We start from the raw sequence: 24,152 nt of genomic DNA on the forward strand, positions 1-24,152 counted from the left end.
ACTCCAGCCTGGGTGACAGAGTGAGACTCCATCTCAAAAAAAAAGAAAAAAAGAATCTGTTTTTTAAACTGAGGGAAAACCCAGCGAGGATGCAGATTGCCACAGCACGCACGCATCAGTGGCAGGGTTAGAATCAGACCCACAGCCCTGACTCCAGGCTGAGGTCTTCCTTCTCTTTGCTGCTAACACCTCCAGCCACATGGGAAGGAGGCAGAGCACTCAGAGAGATCACTTTGCAGGGACCTCTGCTCTTGAGCCCTTTTCTCTCTGGGACACTGAGCAAATGAGCACCATGAAATTCAACCCCCTGGTCTTTTTAATAGGAAAGTCAGCCAACGCCGTTAGCGTGGCCAAGTACTACAACGCAGCCTGCCTGAGCATCGACTCCATTGTGCTGGAAGCTGTGGCCAACAGCAACAACATCCCAGGGATCCGGGCCCGTGAGCTCTGCATCAGGGCTGCCATAGAGCAGTCCATGAAGGAAGGAGAGGAGGCTGGTAAGAGCCCATTCTCTTGGGTTTTTGTGGTCAAGTCACCAACACCCCCACTGGCAACACCCATCTTCTCTGTGCCCCACTGAGCTCTCCTCCCACAGCCTGGTTGAAGTCTGCCCTACAGCATGCTGCCAACTTCATAGCCCAGAGGAGAATTCTCTTCACGAAGCATTCCTGGGTCTCCTGCCCTGCCCAATGCCAGCGTGCTCTTGCCACTGTGGGGACCAGGACAATGAATAAGACACAGCCCACACCTTTGGAAGTCTGACACCTGGTGGGGGAAGCAGACATGCCATCACTCAGAGCAGAGGAAAATAATTTTGCAACAGAAATACCAGCTTCTTTGAAAGAGCGACTTTGGGATGAATGGGTTCCAACAAGGGTGATTTGGGAAGTTTTCAAGGAAATGGGTTTGAAGAAGCAAGAGAATATTAGTAGGCAAAGATGGGGACAAGGACATTCAAGACCAAAAAAGCAGGGAAACTGGTCATAAATTAGGGGTGGGAAGGCAGGTTGAGGCCAATCATTGTTGACCTTGAATGCCAAGATTAGGAATTTGAGTTTTATGTTCAAGGAAAAGAGCTATTGGGACAGTTTCACAGTATGGAGAAATGATCAGAAAATCACAATAAGAAGGTAGCCCTTGACTATCATGTAAAGGAAGCGATAGTGAAGCTGCAGACAAATGGGCCTGGGCCGGCCAACCCGACAGCCACCTGCATGGTGGAGAATTGAAGGAGTAAGAGGGATTCAAGATGGCCACGCCCAGCTTCCTAGCCACAGAAACCAGGAGAGAGTGATGTCATGTACCTAGATAGGGAACACAGGAGGAAGAAAAAGTTTGCTGGAGAAGAAAATAAATTGGGTTGGGTTTGGGGGAGGGGGGTTGTTTTCTTTCTTTCTTTCTTTCTTTTTTTTTTTTTTTTTGAGACAAGGTATCTCTCTGTCACCCAAGCTGGAGTACAGTGGCACCATCATAGCTCACTGCAGCTTCCTGGGCTCAAGCGATCCTCCCACATTCGCCTCCAGAGTAGCTGGGATTACAGACATGCACCACCATGCCTGGCTAATTTTTAGGGTCTCGCTATGTTGTCCAGGCTGGTCTCAAACTCCTGGCCTCAAGCAATCCTCCCAAAGTGCTGGGATTACAAGATTGAGCCACTGTGCCTAGCCTGAATTGAGTTTTGGAATCCCATAGTGGGGAGGTCTGGTGTGACCTTCCTACAAAAAGTTGAGAATTCTGGCTCCATCAGGTTATTTGAGGACCTTCAAGGCAGGCGAGCAGCTGCTTGATGGGAAAATATACTAAACACCAAGCAGAGCGCCTGCTTAGAGGGGAAGTATTCCTATGTCAGTGCCCATGGCATGACGTCATCCCAAGAAGGCTTCCAGCCTGCTAGTTGATAAAACTGGCTGGGACTTTCAGGGTTGTCCTCTCCCCTCAATACCTCTGCGTGGGACACTTAGGGAAATGGAAGATTCTTTGCTGGGAAGATAAGAGAAATAGCTCTTTAGTGAGAACCTCTGGCTTTGCCCTAATGCTGGTTCTCTTAAATTTTTTATTTCCTTTTCTGTGAAATAGTCTACATTTCATAGTGATCTGTGGAGCCATGTTTATGTCCTGTGCCTAAGGGTGAATTTGAGTTCCTGGTCTGAGAAAATAACATCAAGTTAGAGACACAGCTGGGAGAGTCTTTCTCCATGAAACCACTAGGGTAGATGAAGCAGCCAGAAAAGCCCAGAATGAGCCAGGAGGAATGTTTGCTGGATGAGGCAGGTTAGGACCATGGGGAACACCTACATTTCAGGAGGGGTCATGGGGAAGCCGGGAAGCAGAGACAGCAGAGCCAGGGTCACAGGGACTGTCAGGGAAGTCAAGGAAAGGGCCCCAGAGCCTTAGGAAAGGGAGAAGCGAGGAGGAGTTTCACGTCCCTCAGAGCCCTGCTGGACAGGGAGCCTTCCTGCTGGCCTAATCTCACAGCCCACTTGTCTAGCTAACCTAATACTGATCTACCTCCTTTATTGTCTGCCCCGACCCCATGTAAGCTCTGGAGGCAGGGGCTTGTGTTAATTTTCCCCACTGTAGTCCCAGCACCTGGAAGAATGCCTGGCATAGTTGACACATAATAAAGATTCATAAAGGATTCATTGAATCAAGAAATGAACAGAATTAGAGACTGCCGGAAGCCCAAATAGAATGAGCCCTGAGTAGAAGGTGGCTGAATTTCCCAGTTGGGAGGTCCCTGGGGTCTTTGGATAGAGCCTTTGCAATGGAGGGGTTAGGCCCTCACATCTCTCCTGCATCTGTTGTCACTGTGGAGTTGGTAGGCTGGAATGAAGTGGTGGCAGTGAACCCGAACCTGCCTGTGCCATACAGTAGCCACTGGCCCTGGGGGCTGCTGAGCACGTGAACCCAGCTGGTCCAAACAGAGGTGTGCGGTGAATGTACAGCACCCATGGGAACCCTGAAGATGTGATATAAAGAAAAGACTTGGAAATAACACAGTAGCAATTTTTATACATTACATGTTAAAATGATCACATTTTGTATATATTGGGTTAAAATATGTCACTAAAATTAATTTTTACCTTTTTAATGTGGCAACTAGAAATGTTTAAATTACATACATATGTGGTTCACATTATATGTCTATTGGACAGAACGGACTTCAGAGTGCCATCCCCACTGTCATTTTTTGTGATTCTAAGGTGACTTTTAATAAAAATTCACCCTCTCCTTATAGCCCAGGAGGCAGCTGTGGGTCAAAACGTCATAGGGCAAGGACGACTGAGCACTGACACCTTGGGCAAGTTAGCCTCCGAGATGACTCTGGTGGCCCCGGAAATTAAACCTGGAAAGAGTGTTCGTGGGAGCGTGGTGATCACCAAAAGCAAGGCAGACAGCCATGGCTCCGGGTCACAGAAGCAGCATCACTCACACCAGTCTGAAACACCACAGGTACAAATCAGGGCTCTACCGCAGGAGGGCTGGGATCTTCCTCCTCCCCAGCATCCTGCAGCCAGATCAGTGCTCTTCATCCCTGCAGTGTTCTTACCAGGCCAGCCTGAGCGCTGTCCCTGCGCCCCTCCTTCTGAAAGGGGCATTCACCCAGCTGGTGCTCAGCAAGCATCTTTTATGCTGTAGGCACTGGCAAAGTGCAAATAAAGAAAGCAGAATCCCTGCACTAAGAGTCTGATGAAGGAGATAACCACATTTGCAAACATTTGCAATAAAGTGAAATTAGTTACAAAAGAAGTGTGAAAAGGGAATTAGGCTGAGCCACAGAAAATTGCCAAAATTCAATCCTTTTAGAACTCCATAACAGCAATTTCCTATGGCTCAACCTAAATTCTAAAGGAAGTTAAAGATGAAACCATTAATCTAAGTTGTGGGAGGGCTGCAGTGGGAGTCCTGGAACGTCAGAAAGAAGTTGCAGCATTTGAGCAATGCGCCAAGGAACTTAGCAGTCTCAGCCGACTGGCCGGTGCTGCTGAAGCCAGAGACAGTGGGTGCAGTGAGTAGTGAGTTGTAGGTGGAGAAGTGAAATCAAGTGAGTGTAGGCTTTTATGATGTTTGAAAGTGAAGGGGAAAAAATGAGAGAGTAGTAGAGGGGCAAAGCCAGGGTCAGGAGAGTCCATTCCCAGAAAAGAAGTAGAAGCAGGTCTGTAAAGAATGGAGCCCCTGGAGAAGTGTCATGTGGCGATCCACTCAAGAGGGAATGAGATCTTGGGAGGTAGTAGGAAGGGCAGAATTCAGCACAATTAAAGGAGAAGAGAACCGGCTTCCTTTGGGGTCAGTAAAGGTAAAAAACAGACACAGCTAAGGGTGGGAGAAGCCAAGTGGAGAATGGAGGTTGGAGAAGGCCTTGTTGAATGGTGCTGTAATGCATGTAGGAGGCATGGTCTTTTGAAGGAAGCAACAAGGAGGCTGGGGCTGCAGAGCATGCTTGAGGGGAGTGGCAGAGCACTGCTTCCACTATGGTGTATAGAAGCAGAAATTGGTGATGGACAAGGAATAAATAGTTGGGAATGATCATGGCCCAACCAAGACTGGAAACTATAACTTCATAGTTGTGAAGTTTCTCTCTCTCTCTCTCTCTCTCTCTCTCTGTCTCTTTTCCCTAGAGTCAGGGTCTCACTGTGTCACCCAGGCTGGAGTACAGTGGCACAGTCTTTGTTCACTGCGGCCTTGAACTCCTGGGCTCAAGCAATCCTTCCACCCCAGCCTCCCAAGTAGCTGAGACTACAGGTATGTCCCACCATGCCTGGCTAATTTTTTAAATTTTTGTAGGGATGGGATCTCGCTGTGTTGCCCAGGCTGGTCTTGAACTCTTGGCCTCAAGCAATCCTCCTGGCTCTGCCTCTGCCTCCCAAAGCACTAGGATTACAGGCATGAACCACCACACCTGGCAAGATTTCTCTAAGTGGACCTGGCAGCTCCCATTCAGGAGTGGAGAGAGAAGAATGTCATCATTGAGGAGAGGGGGTGTGCTCTTATAACGAGGGGCAAGAGAGCTGAGGGTGCCATCAGTATGGGAAGCCCAGCCTCAGTAGAGAAGGAATTAAGAAGAGAACATAGAATGGGAGAAACAGGAAGGGTTAAGGGTGGATCTCGTTATAGCCTGAGAGTGCTATAGGGACAGTGGGGGAGGTGGATGGAGCAGAAGTGAAAGTACTGGTAGGAGAGGAGGCCCATCCACTGGGAAGAGCAGATGGATGGAGAAGAGTTGTAGGTCTTCATGGGAAATGAGACCTGTGTATTGGATAGAGCAGGTGGGTGGAATAAAGATGTAGGTCGTTAGGCCGGGTGCAGTGGCTCACACCTGTAATCCCAGCACTTCGGGAGGCTGAGGTGGGTGGATCACTTTAGGCCAGGAGTTCAAGGCCAGCCTGGCCAACGTGATGAAACCCCGTCTCTACTAAAAATAAAAAATAAAAAAATTAGCTGGGCTTAGTGGTGCACACCTGTAATCCCAGCTTCTCAAGAGGCTGAAGCACGAGAATCACTTGAACCCAGAAGGTGGAGGTTGCAGTGAGCCAAGATGGCACCACTGCACTCCAGCCTAGGCAACAGAGTAAGACTCTGTCTCAAAAAAAGTACATAAAAAAATAAAATTAACGATGTAGGTTCTTGTAGGAGAGGAGGCCCTCAAGTTAGATCAGGTAAGAGGATGGAGCAGAGGCAAAGGTCTTCAAGGGAGAGGAGACCTGCAGGTTGGATGGAACAGCCCACAGGGCTGAATTTGTGCCAGGTGATATCTGATTGTCACTTCAGTCTTACGTTCTTCTGACACCGTGAAAACAGAAACCATTGATTCATTTTCTTATGGAGCACTATCCTTTTCACCCTCTTTTCCAGGATCCAGTATAGTGTTCTTTACCCAAACGTTTATGGATGAACTAAAACTTGTTTCTCTGTTACCATATAGGGTGTTATCAAGACTCATTTCCTTTGGTTTTGTTCTGTCCATCTGAACAGGGAAATAAAGCTTTTTAGAATTCTTCAAAGGCAGTAGAACATCCCAATTCTGACTCCAAACTCCTTTCAGTAAGGTAACCTAAAGATCACAGTAGAAATCAGAGCTCATAGACCCCATATGTGGCTGCCTGCACTGCCCCAGTGTGACAAGACTCAAATGATCTGGACAACAGAGTCCCCCTGTGAAAGCACTTACCCAGGGAGATGGCGATTGGTCTTCTTGAAGCTCTCATAAAGCATGAGTTTTCCAATGACTGATATTTCAGTCATGTTGCAAATGGGAAAAAATGTGTAAGTATATTATATAATGAAGATGTGGCCCATAAGCTCATTTATTTATAAATCACCTCTATCCAGGAAAGCACCAGTTAGAAATCCCGATCTTTTGTTTTTTTTGTTTTTGTTTTTGTTTTTATTATTATTATACTTTAAGTTTTAGGGTACATGTGCACAATGTGCAGGTTAGTTACATATGTATACCTGTGCCATGCTGGTGTGCTGCACCCACTAACTCGTCATCTAGCATTAGGTATATCTCCCAGTGCTATCCCTCCCCCCTCCCCCCACCCCACAACAGTCCCCAGAGTGTGATGTTCCCCTTCCTGTGTCCATGTGTTTTCATTGTTCAGTTCCCACCTATGAGTGAGAATATGCGGTGTTTGTTTTTTTGTTCTTGTGATAGTTTACTGAGAATGATGATTTCCAATTTCATCCATGTCCCTACAAAGGTTATGAACTCATCATTTTTTATGGCTGCATAGTATTCCATGGTGTCTATGTGCCACATTTTCTTAATCCAGTCTATCATTGTTGGACATTTGGGTTGGTTCCAAGTCTTTGCTATTGTGAATAGTGCCGCAATAAACATACGTGTCCATGTGTCTTTATAGCAGCATGATTTATAGTCCTTTGGGTATATACCCAGTAATGGGATGGCTGGGTCAAATGGTATGTCTAATTCTAGATCCCTGAGGAATCGCCACACTGACTTCCACAATGGTTGAACTAGTTTACAGTCCCACCAACAGTGTAAAAGTGTTCCTATTTCTCCACATCCTCTCCAGCACCTGTTGTTTCCTGACTTTTTAATGATTGCCATTCTAACTGGTGTGAGATGATATCTCATTGTGGTTTTGATTTGCATTTCTCTGATGGCCAGTGATGGTGAGCATTTTTTCATGTGTTTTTTGGCTGCATAAATGTCTTCTTTTGAGAAGTGTCTGTTCATGTCCTTCGCCCACTTTTTGATGGGGTTGTTTGTTTTTTTCTTGTAAATTTGTTTGAGTTCATTGTAGATTCTGGATATTAGCCCTTTGTCAGATGAGTAGGTTGCAAAAATTTTCTCCCATTTTGTAGATTGCCTGTTCACTCTGATGGTAGTTTCTTTTGCTGTGCAGAAGCTCTTTAGTTTAATTAGATCCCATTTGTCAATTTTGGCTTTTGTTGCCATTGCTTTTGGTGTTTTAGATATGAAGTCCTTGCCCATGCCTATGTCCTGAATGGTAATGCCTAGGTTTTTTTCTAGGGTTTTTATGGTTTTAGGTCTAACATTGAAGTCTTTAATCCATCTTGAATTGATTTTTGTATAAGGTGTAAGGAAGGGATCCAGTTTCAGCTTTCTACATATGGCTAGCCAGTTTTCCCAGCACCATTTATTAAATAGGGAATCCTTTCCCCGTTGCTTGTTTTTCTCAGGTTTGTCAAAGATCAGATAGTTGTAGATATGCGGCGTTATTTCTGAGGGCTCTGTTCTGTTCCATTGATCTATATCTCTGTTTTGGTACCAGTACCATGCTGTTTTGGTTACTGTAGCCTTGTAGTATAGTTTGAAGTCAGGTAGCATGATGCCTCCAGCTTTGTTCTTTTGGCTTCGGATTGACTTGGTGATGCGGGCTCTTTTTTGGTTCCATATGAACTTTAAAGTAGTTTTTTCCAATTCTGTGAAGAAAGTCATTGGTAGCTTGATGGGGATGGCATTGAATCTATAAATTACCTTGGGCAGTATGGTCATTTTCACTATATTGATTCTTCCTGCCCATGAGCATGGAATGTTCTTCCATTTGTTTGTATCCTCTTTAATTTCATTGAGCAGTGGTTTGTAGTTCTCCCTGAAGAGGTCCTTCACGTCCCTTGTAAGGTGGATTCCTAGGTATTTTATTCTCTTTGAAGCAATTGTGAATGGGAGTTCACTCATGATTTGGCTCTCTGTTTGTCTGTTATTGGTGTATAAGAATGCTACCAGAGGTATAAGGAGGAACTGGTACCATTCCTTCTGAAACTATTCCAATCAATAGAAAAAGAGGGAATCCTCCCTAACTCATTTTATGAGGCCAGCATCATCCTGATACCAAAGCCAGGCAGAGAAACAACCAAAAAAGAGAATTTTAGACCAATATCCTTGATGAACATTGATGCAAAAATCCTTAATAAAATACTGGCAAACCGAATCCAGCAGCACATCAAAAAGCTTTTCCACCATGATCAAGTGGGCTTCATCCCTGGGATGCAAGGCTGGTTCAATATACGCAAATCAATAAATGTAATCCAGCATATAAACAGAACCAAAGACAAAAACCACATGATTATCTCAATAGATGCAGAAAAGGCCTTTGACAAAATTCAACAACCCTTCATGCTAAAAACTCTCAATAAATTAGGTATTGATGGGACGTATCTCAAAATAATAAGAGCTATCTATGACAAACCCACAGCCAATAGCATACTGAATGGGCAAAAACTGGAAGCATTCCCTTTGAAAACTGGCACAAGACAGAGATGCCGTCTCTCACCGCTCCTATTCAACATAGTGTTGGAAGTTCTGGCCAGGGCAATTAGGCAGGAGAAGGAAATAAAGGGTATTCAATTAGGAAAAGAGGAAGTCAAATTGTCCCTGTTTGTAGACGACATGATTTTATATCTAGAAAACCCCACTGTCTCAGCCCAAAATCTCCTTAAGCTGATAAGCAACTTCAGCAAAGTCTCAGGATACAAAATCAATGTACAAAAATCACAATCCTGATCTTTTGAATGATATTTAATCCAACACTCTTGCTTCTCAATTTCATGGCCTCCTCAGCTACTCACCTCCCTGACCACATCCTAGACATTGTTCATCACTACCCATAAACTCCAAGATGTCTCTATCACAATCCTGCTTTCCCATAGCCATCTTCTCACTTTACAGATGACTAACTCTGGTAAGCACCTGGCCCCATCGAAACCTCCAGTCCTCATCCTCACTACCTAGCACCCACCTTGTGCCCTCCCTATCCAGTCTGGATGCCACGGTCTGCCACCATAGCACCCCCTTGCAACTTGCCCTTCACCACACTCTCAAGCAAAGCTTCAACCCTGGCAAACCTAATCCTCCACCTACTCCATGCAGACCAGCTGAGCATAGCTGGGGAAGACTCTCACCTCTCCTGAAGGATCTTAATTTAAATTTAAGACCACAGGTCTCCAATGGGCCCTTTGGTCTGGCTCAGCCCTGCATCTATTCAAGATGACTGCTTTATTGCTCTCATCACTCTCCTGGCCTCCAAAATATTTTCCTCTTCCTCATTCTCAGCCGATGATCTCTATTCTGATTTCACCAAGAAAGCTGCAGCAATCAGAAGACAATGACCTCATCTTCCGGCCACCAAGTCTTCCAGCAGCCTCCATCCACACACAGGGCTGTGCCTTCTCGACAGCTGAGTGTCTGCCCTGCCTTCACCCAGGGCTGATCCCTGCACATGGGCACCCGGCCCCACCCCTTCTCTTATCCAATGGCTAAATTCCTGCAGTTGTCCCCTCTCTCCCATTTTTCCCCTACTCTACTTCTGTCAGCATCTATGCATGCTGTATTATTATTCCCATCATTAAAAATGCTTTCCCGTGACCCCACATCCCCCTCCGCCTATTACCTCCTCTCTCAGCTCCCCTCCTCTGCTGTTCCTCCAAAGAATTGCCGCATTGCCTGCCTCCTCGTCCTCACACCCACCCCCATCCTCTGTTTCACTGCTTCCAGTGGGGCCTTTGTCCCCACCATTCCATGGCTGCTCTTCTCAAGGTCCTTGGCAGTCTTCACCTGGACAAATACAGAGGTCAGTTTTCTGTCTTCATCTCACATGACTTCTTGGCAGCTGATCACCCCCTCCTCTTGGAAACGCTTTCTTCGTGTGGCTTTCAGACACCACACTCCTCCACCTTCCCTTCTACCTCATTAGCAACTCCTTCCTCTACTTCTCCAGCTTCTCAATCTCCAAATTCCTAGTCATTGGAGTAGGCTGAGACAAAGTCTTCTACTACTCTCCTTTTTGTTTCCTACATTGTCTTTGCAGGCGATCTCACTCAGTTGCATTACTTAAATATTTAAATACCTTTAACATGCTTATGACTCCCGAAATTCTATTGCCAGCTCTAATTTCTTCCCGAGTGCAGGTTCATGTATCCTTTCAATCTCTCTCGAAGGGCTTAGAGGCATCTCAAAATGTTTATATCCAAAAAGTGATTCTTGCTTCCACTGCTCCCCAAAAATTGTTCTTCTCCCACTTTCGTTTCTTAGTAAATAATTTCACCATTTTCCAGGTTGCTAAGGTCAAAACTCAAAGAATCATGTTTTGGTGACTCTTTCTTTATGTTCCATCCGAAGTCCTACTGGCCCTACTTCCAAAACATATCCTGTATGAGCCACTTCTCGCCACCACCATTTTCGTCTCAGTCACCACCACCATCCTCATCCGTGTTGCCATCATCTCCTGCCCTGACCACAGTGACATCTTCCTGTTTCCACTCATGTCACCTCATGTGACGGGTAGGGTGGTCTTTTAAAAATAAAAATCAGGCTGGGTGCAATGGCTCATGCCTGTAATCCCAGCACTTTGGGAGGCCGAGGCAGGCAGATCACCTGAGGTCAGGAGTTCGAGACCAGCCTAGCCAACATGGCGAAACCCTGTCTCTACTAAAAATACAAAAATTAGCAAGGCATGGTGGTGCACACCTGTAATTCCAGCTACTCGGGAGACTGAGGCAGGAGAATCACTTAAACCCGAGAGGCGGAGGTTGCAGTGAGCCAAGATGGCACCATTGCACTCCAGCCTGGGCAACAGAGTGAGACTCCATCTCAAAAATATAATAAAATAAATATAAATATAAATCAGATTATTTGTCTGCTGAAACACACCAACTTCCCATAATACTTGGAATAAAATACAAATTGCTGACCATGGCCTACAAGGCCCTGCGTATTCTGGTCCTGGCGGTGTGGTGTCTTTAACCTTCAGCCTGACTGTCTTCCCCATTGCTCACTCAGTTCCAGCCCCACTGGGCTCCATGTGCCCCCCAGATTCCCTGAGCACACTTGTGTTGAAAGAGCTTGCTGTCCACTCCCAGAAAGGCTCTGCTCCCAAGATCTTGTCTCATTCTTTCACGTAACCCAGGTAACATGAGCATCCTCTCTACATAGTCTTTCCCCAACCCTGTTATGGTTCCTTATTCCCTTACCTAGTTATTTCCTTCCTAGCACTCATCACTTTCTGAAATTGTATTGATTTGTGAAGGAAGGTGGCCTTTTCTCTCTCTTCCATTGGAATGCAATGGTGGATTGCATTGGAATGCCTGGGGGCAGCGCCATTGTTTGTTGTTATATCCCTAGTACCTAAGCATGCCTGGCGCAAGATAGGTGCTCAGTGAATAATTATCGAATGAATGAAAAGCTGCGTGCAGTTCAGTACACAAACAACGTACCTTCCATGCTATTCCCACTTGAAACTTACAGTGGTTCTTTAAGGAAGACAGGATCCTTCCATTTTATAATGCAATTCCCATTGTACAGATGAGGAAATGACAGATTATGTGATCTTCCCAAGGTCCTGTGGCTGGTAAGTGTAGGAGTTGTTGAGATACAAGGCCAGATTCTGACTCCTGATCCTTCTCCCACTCAACAGATTTCTTCCAGCCCTCTCCCGCCGGGGCCCCTCCACCGCCGGCTCAGTGTTAGTCCCAGTGTCGGAGGCGAGACCGGGCTGATGAGCTGTGTGCTCCCGGATGAACTTCTCGTGCAGATCCTGGCAGAGCGGATACAGGTGGGTCCATGCCACCTGCACAGAGCTGCAGGGCTTGGCATTCACGCACCATCCCCACACCCTGGACAGAGGTTCTGGGCCATCAGCCACCCACGGCAGCTCGGCAGCCCAGAAGGCAGTCATTTGCTTGTCTTTTTGACAGCTGTTGTCAACCCCTGACCCTGGCCCAGTCTACAGCCTGAAGCCATTCACCTTCTTAAAGGACCAGAGAGCAGAAGACTACACAAAAGTTTTTTTAATGACCAGAAACAGAGTGATGTGTTAAAAATTACAATGTGGAGCCATTCTAAAAGTTAGAATTTGGAGCTATGTTAGTGGCTTCAAAAACACATTTTCAATGTTATTAAGTGAAAAAGAAGTTAACTAGGAAATACTGGTTAAAATATAATAACATTCTATATAAATATTTAGAAATGTATACTACACATATAGTAAAAACTTTTTAAATACATGTTAACCATGGTTATGTTTAGGTAGCAGGATTATAGAATTTTAGTCTTCTTTATACATTTCTGAATTATTTTACAATGACATATTGCTTTTAAAGTCAGAAAAACAGTAACACTCTTTCTAATTTTTAATTTTTTTCCCATAAGAACTCTACAGTTAAAGACAAGAAAATAAGATCAGCAGGATTGAGGAGGGTATCACTTAAGCCTGTTTCTGCTCATGGTTTGCAGACACAGCTACATTGCTTACCAGGTCCTGGAGCTGGGTGTTTGCTTTGTGTTTTCAACTAGGGCCACAATATTAATTGCAGATTTAAATACAACAAAATTAACTTGACGTTCCCAGAAGACGAGGAATATCATCACAAGAAAGTTTTTATGTTAAGATTTGCACTGCTACTACATTAAAGGTACATCACTTTCAACTGATTTGAACAAGGTGTTCCCATAAGTGTGCCAATGTTTTAGATACCCAGAGTAAAGGCTGAGAAACACTGGTAAGACCCCGAAGTAAGCCAGTGGAGCTGTGCTACTCAAAGTGCTGGTCACTGATGACACATGGAGCTTACAGGGCTTCTTTCATCAACAAAGTCTTGCTACAAAGTTTAGCTGCAGAGAAGGAATGATGTGGCCACGGTACCTGTTCAGTTGCCAGCTGAACCAAATAGTGTGTTTAGTGATACAGGTCATTTACATTCTGACACAAGCTTCTTGTCTCATCAAAAACCTAACGCTCATTCACTGGTGGCCAGTCTATGGGCTACACTTTGAGTAACACTGAGTAAGGCAGAGGCTGTTCTTCAATGGTTACTGTTACCAAAATCATTACGCTCCAAGGCAGTAAGACTAATAAGAAAAATACAAAAGGCCCAGCTGCTGCCCCTGCTGCCTGTGACTCTGTGCTTGGGAGCATCTTTCCCTTTCCATCTCATTTTTGTGTACCTCATGGATCTTCCCAGATCGGCCCTTTAACATTTTTGTTTGTTCATTTATTTCTACAGACAGAATAAACCCTTATTATTGTAATAAAGACCATCTGGCTGGGCGCAGTGGCTCATGCCTGTAATTCCAGCACTTTGGGAGGCCGAGGCAGGTGGATCACCTGAGGTCAGGAGTTCGAGACTAATCTGGTCAACATGGTGAAACCCTGTCTCTACTAAAAATACAAAAATTAGCCGGGCCTGGTGGTGGGCACCTGTAATCCCAGCTACTTGGGAGGCTGAGGCAGGAGAATCACCTGAACCCGGGAGACAGAGGTTGCAGTGAGCCGAGATTGCACCACTGCACTCCAGCCTGGGCGCTGGAGTGACCGAGGGAGACTCTGTCTCAAAAAAAAAAAAAAAAAAAAAAAGACTGGCTGATTAAACATTTTTATTCTTTTCTTTTATTTTATGACAGCACCTTGGATTTAGCAAGCAGAAAGGCATGGTATTTGCATTGGGGCCCAGTAGGTCTGCAGAACCCTTTGCAGCCCCAGTAAAAGCATAAACAGAACAAATGAGGTTGTGGCCATAGTAACTGTCTTTGCTCTCTCTGGTTTCAGCTGAGTGACTGCTACCGAGGAGTGGTGTTTGATGGCCTCGACACTCTCTTTGCTCCGAATGCTGCAGCTGCCCTTCTCTGCCTGCTGAAGGCCATTGGCAGCCGGGAGCATATATACATTCTCAACATGGCCCAGGATTACGCAGCCATGAAGGCCCAGGAGAAAGCCAAAAAGGAGCAAGAAGGCAAGGCCTCCTACCTTTCCATTGGGCTTAAGTGAAACTTTGACATTTGCTATTCCGTTGGCGCCTCACCTCTGCCCTGTAAGGTGGCCAGGAGTTGTATTTCTGCTTTGCTAGGAGGGAACTGGGACGCGAGTGGCCGGCTGGGAAGTTCTATAATGAACGCTCTGCTGACAGCAGGTGCATTCCTGCTTCCCTCCCATCACACTGTACCCCTCCATCCTTTCTGCAATTACAGCCATTATGGGTCCCATCCTGACTCAGGCAACTGATTTCCTTGTTGGTTTTGTTTAAGCCAACTGTGCATTTCTCATAAAACTCACGGTGCTAATACATTTTCCAAAACATTTACACCTTAGCCTGCTGCACACCAGGCACCGTAGCAGACATTTTGTATACTTTGGAACATTTAATCCTCACAATTACCCTGTGAATCTTGTCCCCATTTTACACTAAAGGAGAATGTAGCTCAGAGATAGCAAAAGTCTTGTGCCAAATCACATTGCCAATTAGTAGGAGAACCGGGTGCATGTAATTCTAAACCCTTTGCTTTTCCTATCTTTATACCAATGGCCTGAGAAAAAATTTAATAACTGAAAGGTTTGATTGAAAGATAGGTACACACACACACAAGTAATGTTAGCTTAAGTTCCCAATGTAGTCAGAAGCAGCCCCAGCAAATCTTGGCCCCCCAGGGCAGGGGTTGAAGGACAGAGGCTGGTGGCGCTGTCCACGGGAGTCAGAGCCCCACCTCCCAGGAGCTTCGGCTCCAGCCACACGACTGCCCTTCCTCACTCTGGCTTACCGCTCCCTTCTAACACTACCTACTCAAATCATAATGCTTTTCCAATTAAGGAAATACTTACAAACACTGGGCTGTCTAAGTCCTTGAACAGAACTCAAAGTCAGCTTCTTTATAGTCTCATCCTGAGAAAAATCTGGAGCAGTGACCAGGCATCCCTCAGCAGTCATCCAGCCTCCAGCTGCCTAGATTTCCAGAAAGCTCATTTCTCCATACTGATCCACTTGAAAATAATTACCACTTCTCCTTTTCCCGCTTATCTTCAGAATGAAATTTCTCCCAGTTAAACTGTGGGCTCCTCTCCCCTAAATCATCTAAATTGAAATGTCCTAAGATGGTATACGGTCACACTATTATTACACTAAAATCTCATGTTTGTCGAACATCTATGAACATGCCAGGCACTGGGGAAAACGCTTTACATGATCGCTTATTTAATCTCTACAACGGCCGTATGTTATTATTCTTATCTGTGATTATCTCTTGATAAGTGGCCGGGAAGGAGCTCAAATGCAGGTGTCTGAGTCCACAGCTCAAACTTGCGAGGATGACGGTGAGAATGCTGTGCTAGGGAGGTGTGAGGAAGGAGCTGGTGCCTTTGTCCTAAGTGTGAATCACATGCCTAGACCTGGAATCCGTAGGGCAGGGCAGGGAATTTCCCTTGGTGTGCAAATGGCCCTGTAACCATGAACCCGTTAGTGGCATATGCTCATAATGAGTCAAGTCAGTGGGTGGTATATGAGTCTTCTATCATTGCTGTGACAAATGACCACTGTCTTAGTCTTTTCAGACTGCCATAACAAAATTCCATAGATTGGGTCGCTTATCAACAACAGACATTTATTTCTCACAGTTCTGGAGGCTGGCAAGTCCAAGATCAAGGTGCCAACAGAAACAGTGTCACCTTCTGGTCACAGAAAGCATCTTCTCACTAAGTCCTGAAACAAGCTCCCTCAGGCCTCTTATAAGGACACTAATCCCAGCCATGAGGACTCTATCCTTGTGACCTAGTCACCTCCCTAAGGCCCTTCTTAATACCATCCCCTTGGGGAATTCAGTTTCAACATAGGAATTTCGAGGGGCCACAAACATTTACACCATAGCAACCACAAACTTGGTTACTTAACACAACATAGAAATGTATTGTCTTACACTTCCGGGGTCAGAAGTCCTAACATCTTTCCCTGCCACTTATTAAGGGGTAATCACAGATAAGAATGATAACTCCTCCCTCATAGGGCTGTCGTGGAGATTAAATAAGCGATCATGTAAAGTGCCTTCCCCAGTGCCTGGCATGTTCATACATGTTAACAAACATGAGATTTTAATGTAATAGTAGTATGATGGTATGCTACCTTAGGACATTTCAAATGCAGATGATTTCGGGGAGAAGAGCCCACAATTTAACCAGGAGAAATTTCATTCCAAAGATAACGGGGAAAATGAGAAGTGGTAATTATTTTCAAGTGGATCATTATGGAGAAATGAACTTTCTGGAAAACGAGGCAGCTGGAGGCTTGATGACTGCTGAGGGATGCCTGGTCATTGCTCCGGACTTTTCTCAGCAGGGCCACGTTCCTTTTTTGGCTGTTAGGTAGCCCCTTTTTCTTGTCTTTTCTGGCTTCTAGAGGCCTTCTGCACTCCTTGGCTCCTGGCCCCTTCCTTGCAGCCCTCTGACCCCTGCTCCTACTATCACATCATCACCATCTCTGACTGACTCTCCTGCATCCCTCGAAAGGACCCTTATAATTAGACTGGGCCCCCCAAAATAATCTGCACACCTCAAGATCCTTAAATTTAATCACATCTGCAGAGTCCCTCTGCTATGGAAGACAACACAGTCACAGGTTCTGAGTAATCTGATATGGGCATCTTTGGGGGCCACTGTTCAGCCACCTGCAGACAGAGCCCAAATGTGGAAGTGCATGGATGAAGGGACCCCCCCCACCCCTGCAACCAGGGATGAGGCAGACCAGGCGCCGCACCAGCTGCCCCACACTAAGACCCTACTCCGCCTGCTTAGGCTGCTGGCGAGACTGGGAAGGACTTTTCCTCACCTTCCCGTCTCTGTTCCCCTCACAGAACGCAAGCACAAGGAAGCTCTTGAGAAAGAGAAGGAGCGTCTCCAAAACATGGATGAGGAAGAATATGATGCCCTGACTGAGGAGGAGAAACTCACATTCGATCGGGGGATTCAGCAGGCTCTCCGCGAGTGGAAGAAGAGGTCAGGTCCAAGGGCTGGCCAGAGCAGAAGCCATTCCCCCGGGACCGTCCCCAAAGAGTGACCAGGACCGGGGTGTGAGCCCAAGCCATCTTCCAGGCAGGCAGCAGGAGCTGCAGAAGGCCCTGGAAGGTGACCTGCAAGGAGCAGAAAGATGCATCCCGCCCATCGAGGGTGCTGGCTGCTGCACCATTCAGGGTTTCTCCCACTCTCCTTACTTCTCACTGGCGGGCATTTGGGACCAGGCTGTAATGTCATGGGTGGCCCTGGGAGAGGGGCCACTGGCCTCTGTGCTGCCCTGGGGCCCCTGCTGGCCCCCCCTGACCAGCACCCCCGCGTGTGGCTTATCAGCCTCTGTGCTCACTGCCTCGGTGCTTCAGTGTCCACAGCTGGTGATCCAGGGTCCACTCTCTTGACCTGGGCATAGTGACTGCTCCCCAAATCTCAGCCCTTCCTCCCCCTGCCTGGGTCCCCTTCTTGGCCTTGGGTGGTGCTGCCCATCCCCTGAGGTCTAGCTGCCATGGGATCCTCAGCCTGGGCAGATCCTCAATCCTGGGACTGTGGGCAGGCTCACAAGCCAGCACCCTCAGCCACTTTCTCTGCCCCTCACTGGGAACCACACAGAAACTACTCAATCCCCCGATGCCTCCTAGTGCCCGGGATACTTAGGACTGTCACCTCGGGCTATCTCAGAGGGATGGGAACAGTGGGACATGTGTCCTTTCTGCCCTCAGATCTTCAAAGATTGCAGGGATGGGGTGGGGGGCAGTGGTTCTATTTCCTACCTCCTCCCTGGGATTTCAGGCGCTGGAGGTACAGAGCCTAGATACTCACCTACTATTTACCCTGTTCTCTCCTCCAGCTCCACACTTCTTCCACTGACCTGAAACAGCTTTCGCCCTCCCTGCCGCTACAGTATGTCCTAATCTTTTTTTTTTTTTTTTTTTTTTTTTGAGACAGACTCTTGCTCTGTCATCCAGGCTGGAGTTCCTCCATCACGCCTTGAGTGGCACAATCTCAGTTCACTGCAACCTCCACCTCCTGGGTTCAAGCAATTCTCCTGCCTCACTCTCCCAAGTAGCTAGGATTACAGGCATGTACCACCATGCCCGGCCAATTTTTTTGTATTTTTAGTAGAGACGGGTTTTCATCATGTTGGCCAGGCTGGTCTCGAACTGAACTCCTGGGATCAGGTGATCTGCCTGCCTCAGCCTCCCAGTGTGCTGAGATTACAGGCGTGAGCCACAGCGCCCAGCCGGGTGTGCCCTGATCTTTCTGTGGTATGGTCCACTATAGAAATGCCCAGTCCTCCAGAGTTACAGAAAGCCTTGCTTTGAGATTTTAGAGGAAACTCGTTTTTCACCAGGGCTGTTGCTTTCAGGCATTCATCTCATGGTGGACTTGGAAAATGCAAATTTGATTCTCAAAGTGCAGCAACAACTTGTTTGTGTCACACCACACACACACACACACACACACGCACACACACACAGCATGAAGTAAATGAGTTTGCTTCAGTGGGCAGAGAGCCATGGCAACCGGAAACAATTAGGAATTCCTGGATGAAAATAGCTGGGTTAACTATTTTCAGAAGTACCATTCCCTCACTTGTTTGTGCTTGGTGCTTGGCTTTGGTCCACTCTCTGCTGTCAGCAGCAGGGGCAGGAGCAGTTGAATGACAGCGGAAAGGGAAAGAGAGGGTGGAGGAGGGGAACACGGCTTTCAGACTGAGCACCATGGCTCTGAGCTAGCCACCATAGAAACTGCTTTGAAAATACCGTTTCTGGCTGGGCGCAGTGGCTCATGCCTGTAATACTAGCACTTTGGGAGGTCAAGGTAGGAGGATCACCTGAGGTCATGAGTTCGAGACCAGCCTGGCCAACATGGCGAAACCCCGTCTCTACTAAAAATACAAGTTAGCCGGGCATGTTGGTGCACACCTGTAATCCTAGCTACTCAGGAGGCTTAGGCAGGAGAATCGCTTGAACCCGGGAGGTGGAGGTTGCAGTGAGTTGATCACACCACTGCACTCCAGCCTGGGTGACAGAGCGAGACTCTGTCAAAAAAAAAAAAATTCTTATTTTCTGAACAGCAAACATGCTCAGCTATGGGAGGCGGGCCTCATCTGCACTAATACCAGAACAATCTTTGAAAGTTGCTTTTTTTAAGTGCTAATATCAAGCTTATTTTCAGCCTTTTTCTCACTCTCCCATGAGAGGAGATTGGACTCAAAATACAGATTAATGGAGAGTTCCTCCTAGTTGAGTTTCAATAAATCAGAGTCTTGATGAATGACCATTCATAGATGGTAGTCATTGTTTCTTTCTTTCCTTCTCTTCCTTTCTCCTTTCCTTCCACATATCCAGCTTACTTTGTTCTTTCCTTTTATGCCCAAGAAAAGCTCTGCCCAATGTCCCTCCACCTGGAAATCCCAGGCAGCAGAGGGGCGAGGCATGGGGTCCCCTGAACTGTTTTTTCTCTGCCTGGTTTGATGAAGGGAGCAGGAGAAGCTGGCAAAGGAAATGCAAGAAAAGAAGCTACAGCAGGAGCTGGAGCGACAAAAGGAAGAGGATGAGCTGAAACGGAGGGTCAAAAAAGGAAAGCAGGGACCCATTAAGGAGGAGCCCCCCATGAAGAAATCTCAAGCGGCAAACAAGCAGGTAACAGCCTCACTTACTCCTTGCCGGGAGACAGAAGCAGAGGGCAGCCTGGTGCATTCCCCTTCCAGGAAATTAGCCTGATCATGTTGGGATTTTGTGGTGGGGCAGAAGGCAGGAGGAAAGGGACCAACGTTTGTTGAATGTTGATTGTATGTGAAGTGCTGTGCCTGTGTCATACATAATCCTCTCACCGTGTGAGGTTCAGAGATATGAAGATGCAGATCCAGGTCCTCACCCAGTTGGGTCTGGCCACAGCCCTTGCTCCTTCCACTGCCCCCTGCAGGGCCCAGGATGGTGCCAAATAGGCTACTATTAAAGATGTGTTCCCAGGAAGCCACAAAGCCAGTGAGCCCATGTGTCCAATCAGGAGCATACCCTTGGCAACCGTCAAGGAGATGTTTCGGCATGAGCCTATCCTCGCAGGCAAGTGCCAGTAGTTTATCAGCCTGCCAAGCACAGCAGTCACCTCCCTGCTCCCTGTGGCACTGGAAGGGCAGAGTGGCTAGAGGAGCCCCCAGAGTGGTGATCCTGGCTGAAGGTTGTGACCAGCTGGTGTGGGCAGCCACGAGTCCTGAGGGTGAAGCTATAACCAGTCTCCAGACAGGGTACAGACTGGTCCAAGTAGGTGAGTGAAAGACAGTGACAGTGGCTGGGCAGAGAAATTAGTGTGCAGGGGTCTCAACCAGGGAGTGCTCAGGAAGGAGCAGGATCTAAGCATACAGAACTAGGCACAGATTTGGGATGCCTGATACTGACCTGAAGGAAATCTATGACATCTCAGGCTGAGAACAAAAGGGGGTCCCTAAGAAAAAATTACCAGGATTGATCCCTGCCTCTCCCCAGTGATTTTGTACATGAAGCCAGCAGGGAGAATTTGTGTACCTGTGTGTTTCAGCCATTATTTTTGCCATTAAACAAAGTCAATTTCTTATGTGGCATAAGTTCAGGATAATCTATGCAGAAGTTATCTTACCAAGCTTACTTTTAAAAGACTACATTTCATTCATCATTAAAAGAAAGACTATTTGCAGCACAATTAACCTCAAATTATATCCACTGACTCCATCATTGGTGTCTCCATCTGGAATCTGTTTTAAGTAGGAGCATGTGGATTTTCCTATTTTAGTCTCAGTTCAAGTTGCTGTCACCTGACCACCCACCCCCAGCCCCCGACCCCAGACCCCACTACCAGATTCAGGGCAGGTACTTTTGTATGTGCTCTGCTGACCTTGGATGGAGGTGATAAGGACCTTATGACAGTCATCCATTTGGAGACAGGCTTGTGTATCACTTGAGCTTAGTACAAAACACAATCAATCATGTTCCCTGGGGGGACTTCTTGAGACTCTTGGACTAATGCGGTTGCCTGGTCTGAAAACACTTAAGCTGAAGAAAAACTGCTGAGACTAGATGCATTCTCAGGAAGTGAAAGAAAATTCCAGGGGGAGTGCCAAGGTGAAAGGGAATGACTAAAGACCTTCCTGCTTCCTCATCAAAAGGACTGCTCTATGTCTTGGACTGTCAGCACACCTGTTTTCCTCTCTGCTCTGGCTTCAGCTCTTCTCACAGGCTTTGAAGATGTTCTCCAGAATCACCCACCTTTAAAATGAAAAAAAAAAAAAGTTTTCTTCAACCCTGCTGCCCCCGACGAGCACCCCATTTCTCTCCTTCCCTTCATGCTTGTCTCCACTTGCTGGCTTTGCCTCGTCACCCCTCATTTCTGCCTCCCCGTTTCCTACCCTGATTCCTGTCTCCACCACTCCCTCGAATCCAAGGCTCCAGCCTCTCCATTTCCAGATCTAATGGGCATGGGTTAGGCCTTGGCTTGCTTGACGTCCTCCTCCATGAGCTTCACACTGTGGATCGTACCCTCCTTGGATCGCTCTTCTTTCCTAGCATCCTCGTCCGCCCTTTCTGGCTTTCCTCCTTCTCCCTGGTTTCTTTCTGGACCCGCCTCCATCCATCCTTAGTCACTCTGCAGGTTTCCAGCGTCAGCCTTTGTCTCTTCCTGCTTGGTCTAAGGCTGACCCCCATCCCATGCGTGACTTCAGTGCTACCTGATCATACATAATGGGTTGGAGGAAGAGAGGAGGGGAGTCAGGAAAAGCTTGCAAATTCCAAAGCGAAGTGAAGGGCATTCCAGGCAGAGGGACAGCCCAAAAGAGGGAGGAGAGAAAGGCAGGAGCCACATGAAAAAGAGCTAAACCAATGTTTTAACAACTAATAGCTACTGTGTGCTGAATTCCTGCTATGTGACACTCCCTGCTGGGAACTGTGAATAGATCCCATCACCATCTACCTCCAGTCTCCACAACACCCGCTGAGGGAGATATGATCATCACCATCATTTTGGAGATGAGGAAGCTGGAATGCAGCACAGTTAAGTGATGCACCCAAGGTCACATGGCCAGAAGGCAGTGGAGGCAGGCCCAATTTGTCCAACTCCAAAGCAGGCACTCCTTTTCCTGGTTCTTGCACTGCCTCCCAAGTCCTTAGTCCATCCATGGCTCCTGACACTTCTTCAGGTTGTCCCTCGGACACTGGTAACTCAACACGGCCCACACCAAGCTCATCATCTATGCTGCCTTTCTTCCAGAACTCTTCCTGGCCCTATATTCCTCCCCAACCCTTCTTTCAGCTCCCAGGCCCAAATCCCAGAGTCACCCTGACCCTGTCACTTCTGCACCTTCACCCCGTGACCAACCAGGAGCCCTGTGAGGGAGTCCCCCTCCTAAATTGTTCTCAAGCCCGTCCCAGACTAGGGCTCTCCTTTCTTCCCCGTCCCCAGCTGTCTCACCCGTCTTTGCTGTGGTACTGTGTAGCTACATGGTAATTCCATTATCACACCCCCTGGTTTTCTGGTTCTGGAAACAGGATGGGGAAGAGGACACAGTTTGCAGAAACATAAAGTGTATTTTTCTGTTTTTCTTGCTTGTTGCCAAATTAGTTTAATATCCATGGAAGGAAATCATAGTGGAGAGACCAAAAGTGTCTCACTTAGAGCGGAATCTTTGCACATATCCATGCTTACTTCCTTAGGATACATTTCTAAACATGTCATTCCAGGGTTGAAAGGTGTGTATTTTACCCCTGACCTCACAGGCTATAGGTTTTAGCATTCCTTTTAATCCTTGCTGATTAGATTCGATGGGTGAACAACTGAATATTTTTATTGCTTGGATTTGCATTTCTTGAATTGTTAATGAGGTGAACCTTTAAAAAAAAACATGCTGGTTGGCCACTGAACTCCTCTTCAGGATTTTATTTAAACATCCCAGCAAGGCCTTCCCTGGCCACTCTATTTAAAATTGAATAAGACAAAAGCAAAAACAAAACAAACGAAAACCAACAACAAAAAAAAAACCCCACTTCTTAGCCCCTTCCCTGTCTTCTTAGCACTCATCACCATCTCACATACCATAGATTTTTATGTGATTTTGTCTGCCTACCTGCCCCTGCAAAATATAAGCCTCATGAAGGCTGAGGCTTTTGTCTGTTTTGATCACTTAATGAGTCTCCCACCTGGCAGAAAGGTGCTCAAAAATATTTGTTTTATGTGTGGGTATGTTTTTGTTTATTTTTTATTTCTTTATTTTTTGAGACAGAATCTTGCTCTGTCATCTAAGCTGGAATGCAGTGGCTTGATCTCGGCTCACTGCAACCTCCGCTTCCCATGTTCAAGTGATTCTCCTGCCTCAGCGTCCCGGGTAGCTGGGATTACAGGCGCCCGCCACCACACTCGGCTAATTTTTATATTTTTAGTAGAGACAGGCTTTCACCATGTTGGCTAGGCTGGTCTCGAACTCCTGACCTCAGGTGATCCACCCACCTCAGCCTCCCAAAGTGCTGGGATTACAGGTGTGAGCCACTGCGCCTGGCCAATCATTTTTTTTTTTTATTTTGTGGATTGTTTTTACCTTTTTTTTTTTTTTTTTTTTTTTTTTTGATACAAGTCTCGCTCTGTCGCCCAGGCTATAGTGCAGTGGTGGGATCTCGGCCGCAACCTCCACCTCCTGGGTTCAAGCGCTTCTCCTGTCTCAGCTTCCCAAGTAGCTGGGATTATAGGCACCCACCACCATGCTTGGCTAATTTTAGTATTTTTTGTAGAGACAGGATTTCACCATATTGGCCAGGCTGGTCTTGAACTCCTGACCTCAAGTGATCCATCCACCTTGGCCTCCCAAAGTGCTGGGATTACAGGCAGGAGCCACCACACCCAGCCTGTTTTTACCTTTCTAATCGGAAGATTTCCTTCCAT

At 46.8% G+C, this 24,152-nt stretch overlaps 1 protein-coding gene across 1 annotated transcript in view; it reads left to right on the forward strand.

The window, feature by feature from the left end:
• HYDIN (HYDIN axonemal central pair apparatus protein) overlaps nucleotides 1-24,152 on the forward strand; it is a 429,930-nt gene that overhangs the window by 275,755 nt on the left and 130,023 nt on the right. Inside the window, exons 40-45 of the mRNA XM_063597736.1 lie at nucleotides 324-497; nucleotides 3,239-3,453; nucleotides 11,901-12,038; nucleotides 14,031-14,214; nucleotides 17,096-17,237; nucleotides 19,732-19,894. Of these exons, the coding sequence (XP_063453806.1) occupies nucleotides 324-497; nucleotides 3,239-3,453; nucleotides 11,901-12,038; nucleotides 14,031-14,214; nucleotides 17,096-17,237; nucleotides 19,732-19,894 (1,016 nt within the window). The remainder of the gene's footprint in view (nucleotides 1-323; nucleotides 498-3,238; nucleotides 3,454-11,900; nucleotides 12,039-14,030; nucleotides 14,215-17,095; nucleotides 17,238-19,731; nucleotides 19,895-24,152) is intronic.

This window comes from Pan paniscus, chromosome 18 (assembly GCF_029289425.2).
Source record: "Pan paniscus chromosome 18, NHGRI_mPanPan1-v2.0_pri, whole genome shotgun sequence".
NCBI classification, from domain to species: domain Eukaryota; kingdom Metazoa; phylum Chordata; class Mammalia; order Primates; family Hominidae; genus Pan; species Pan paniscus.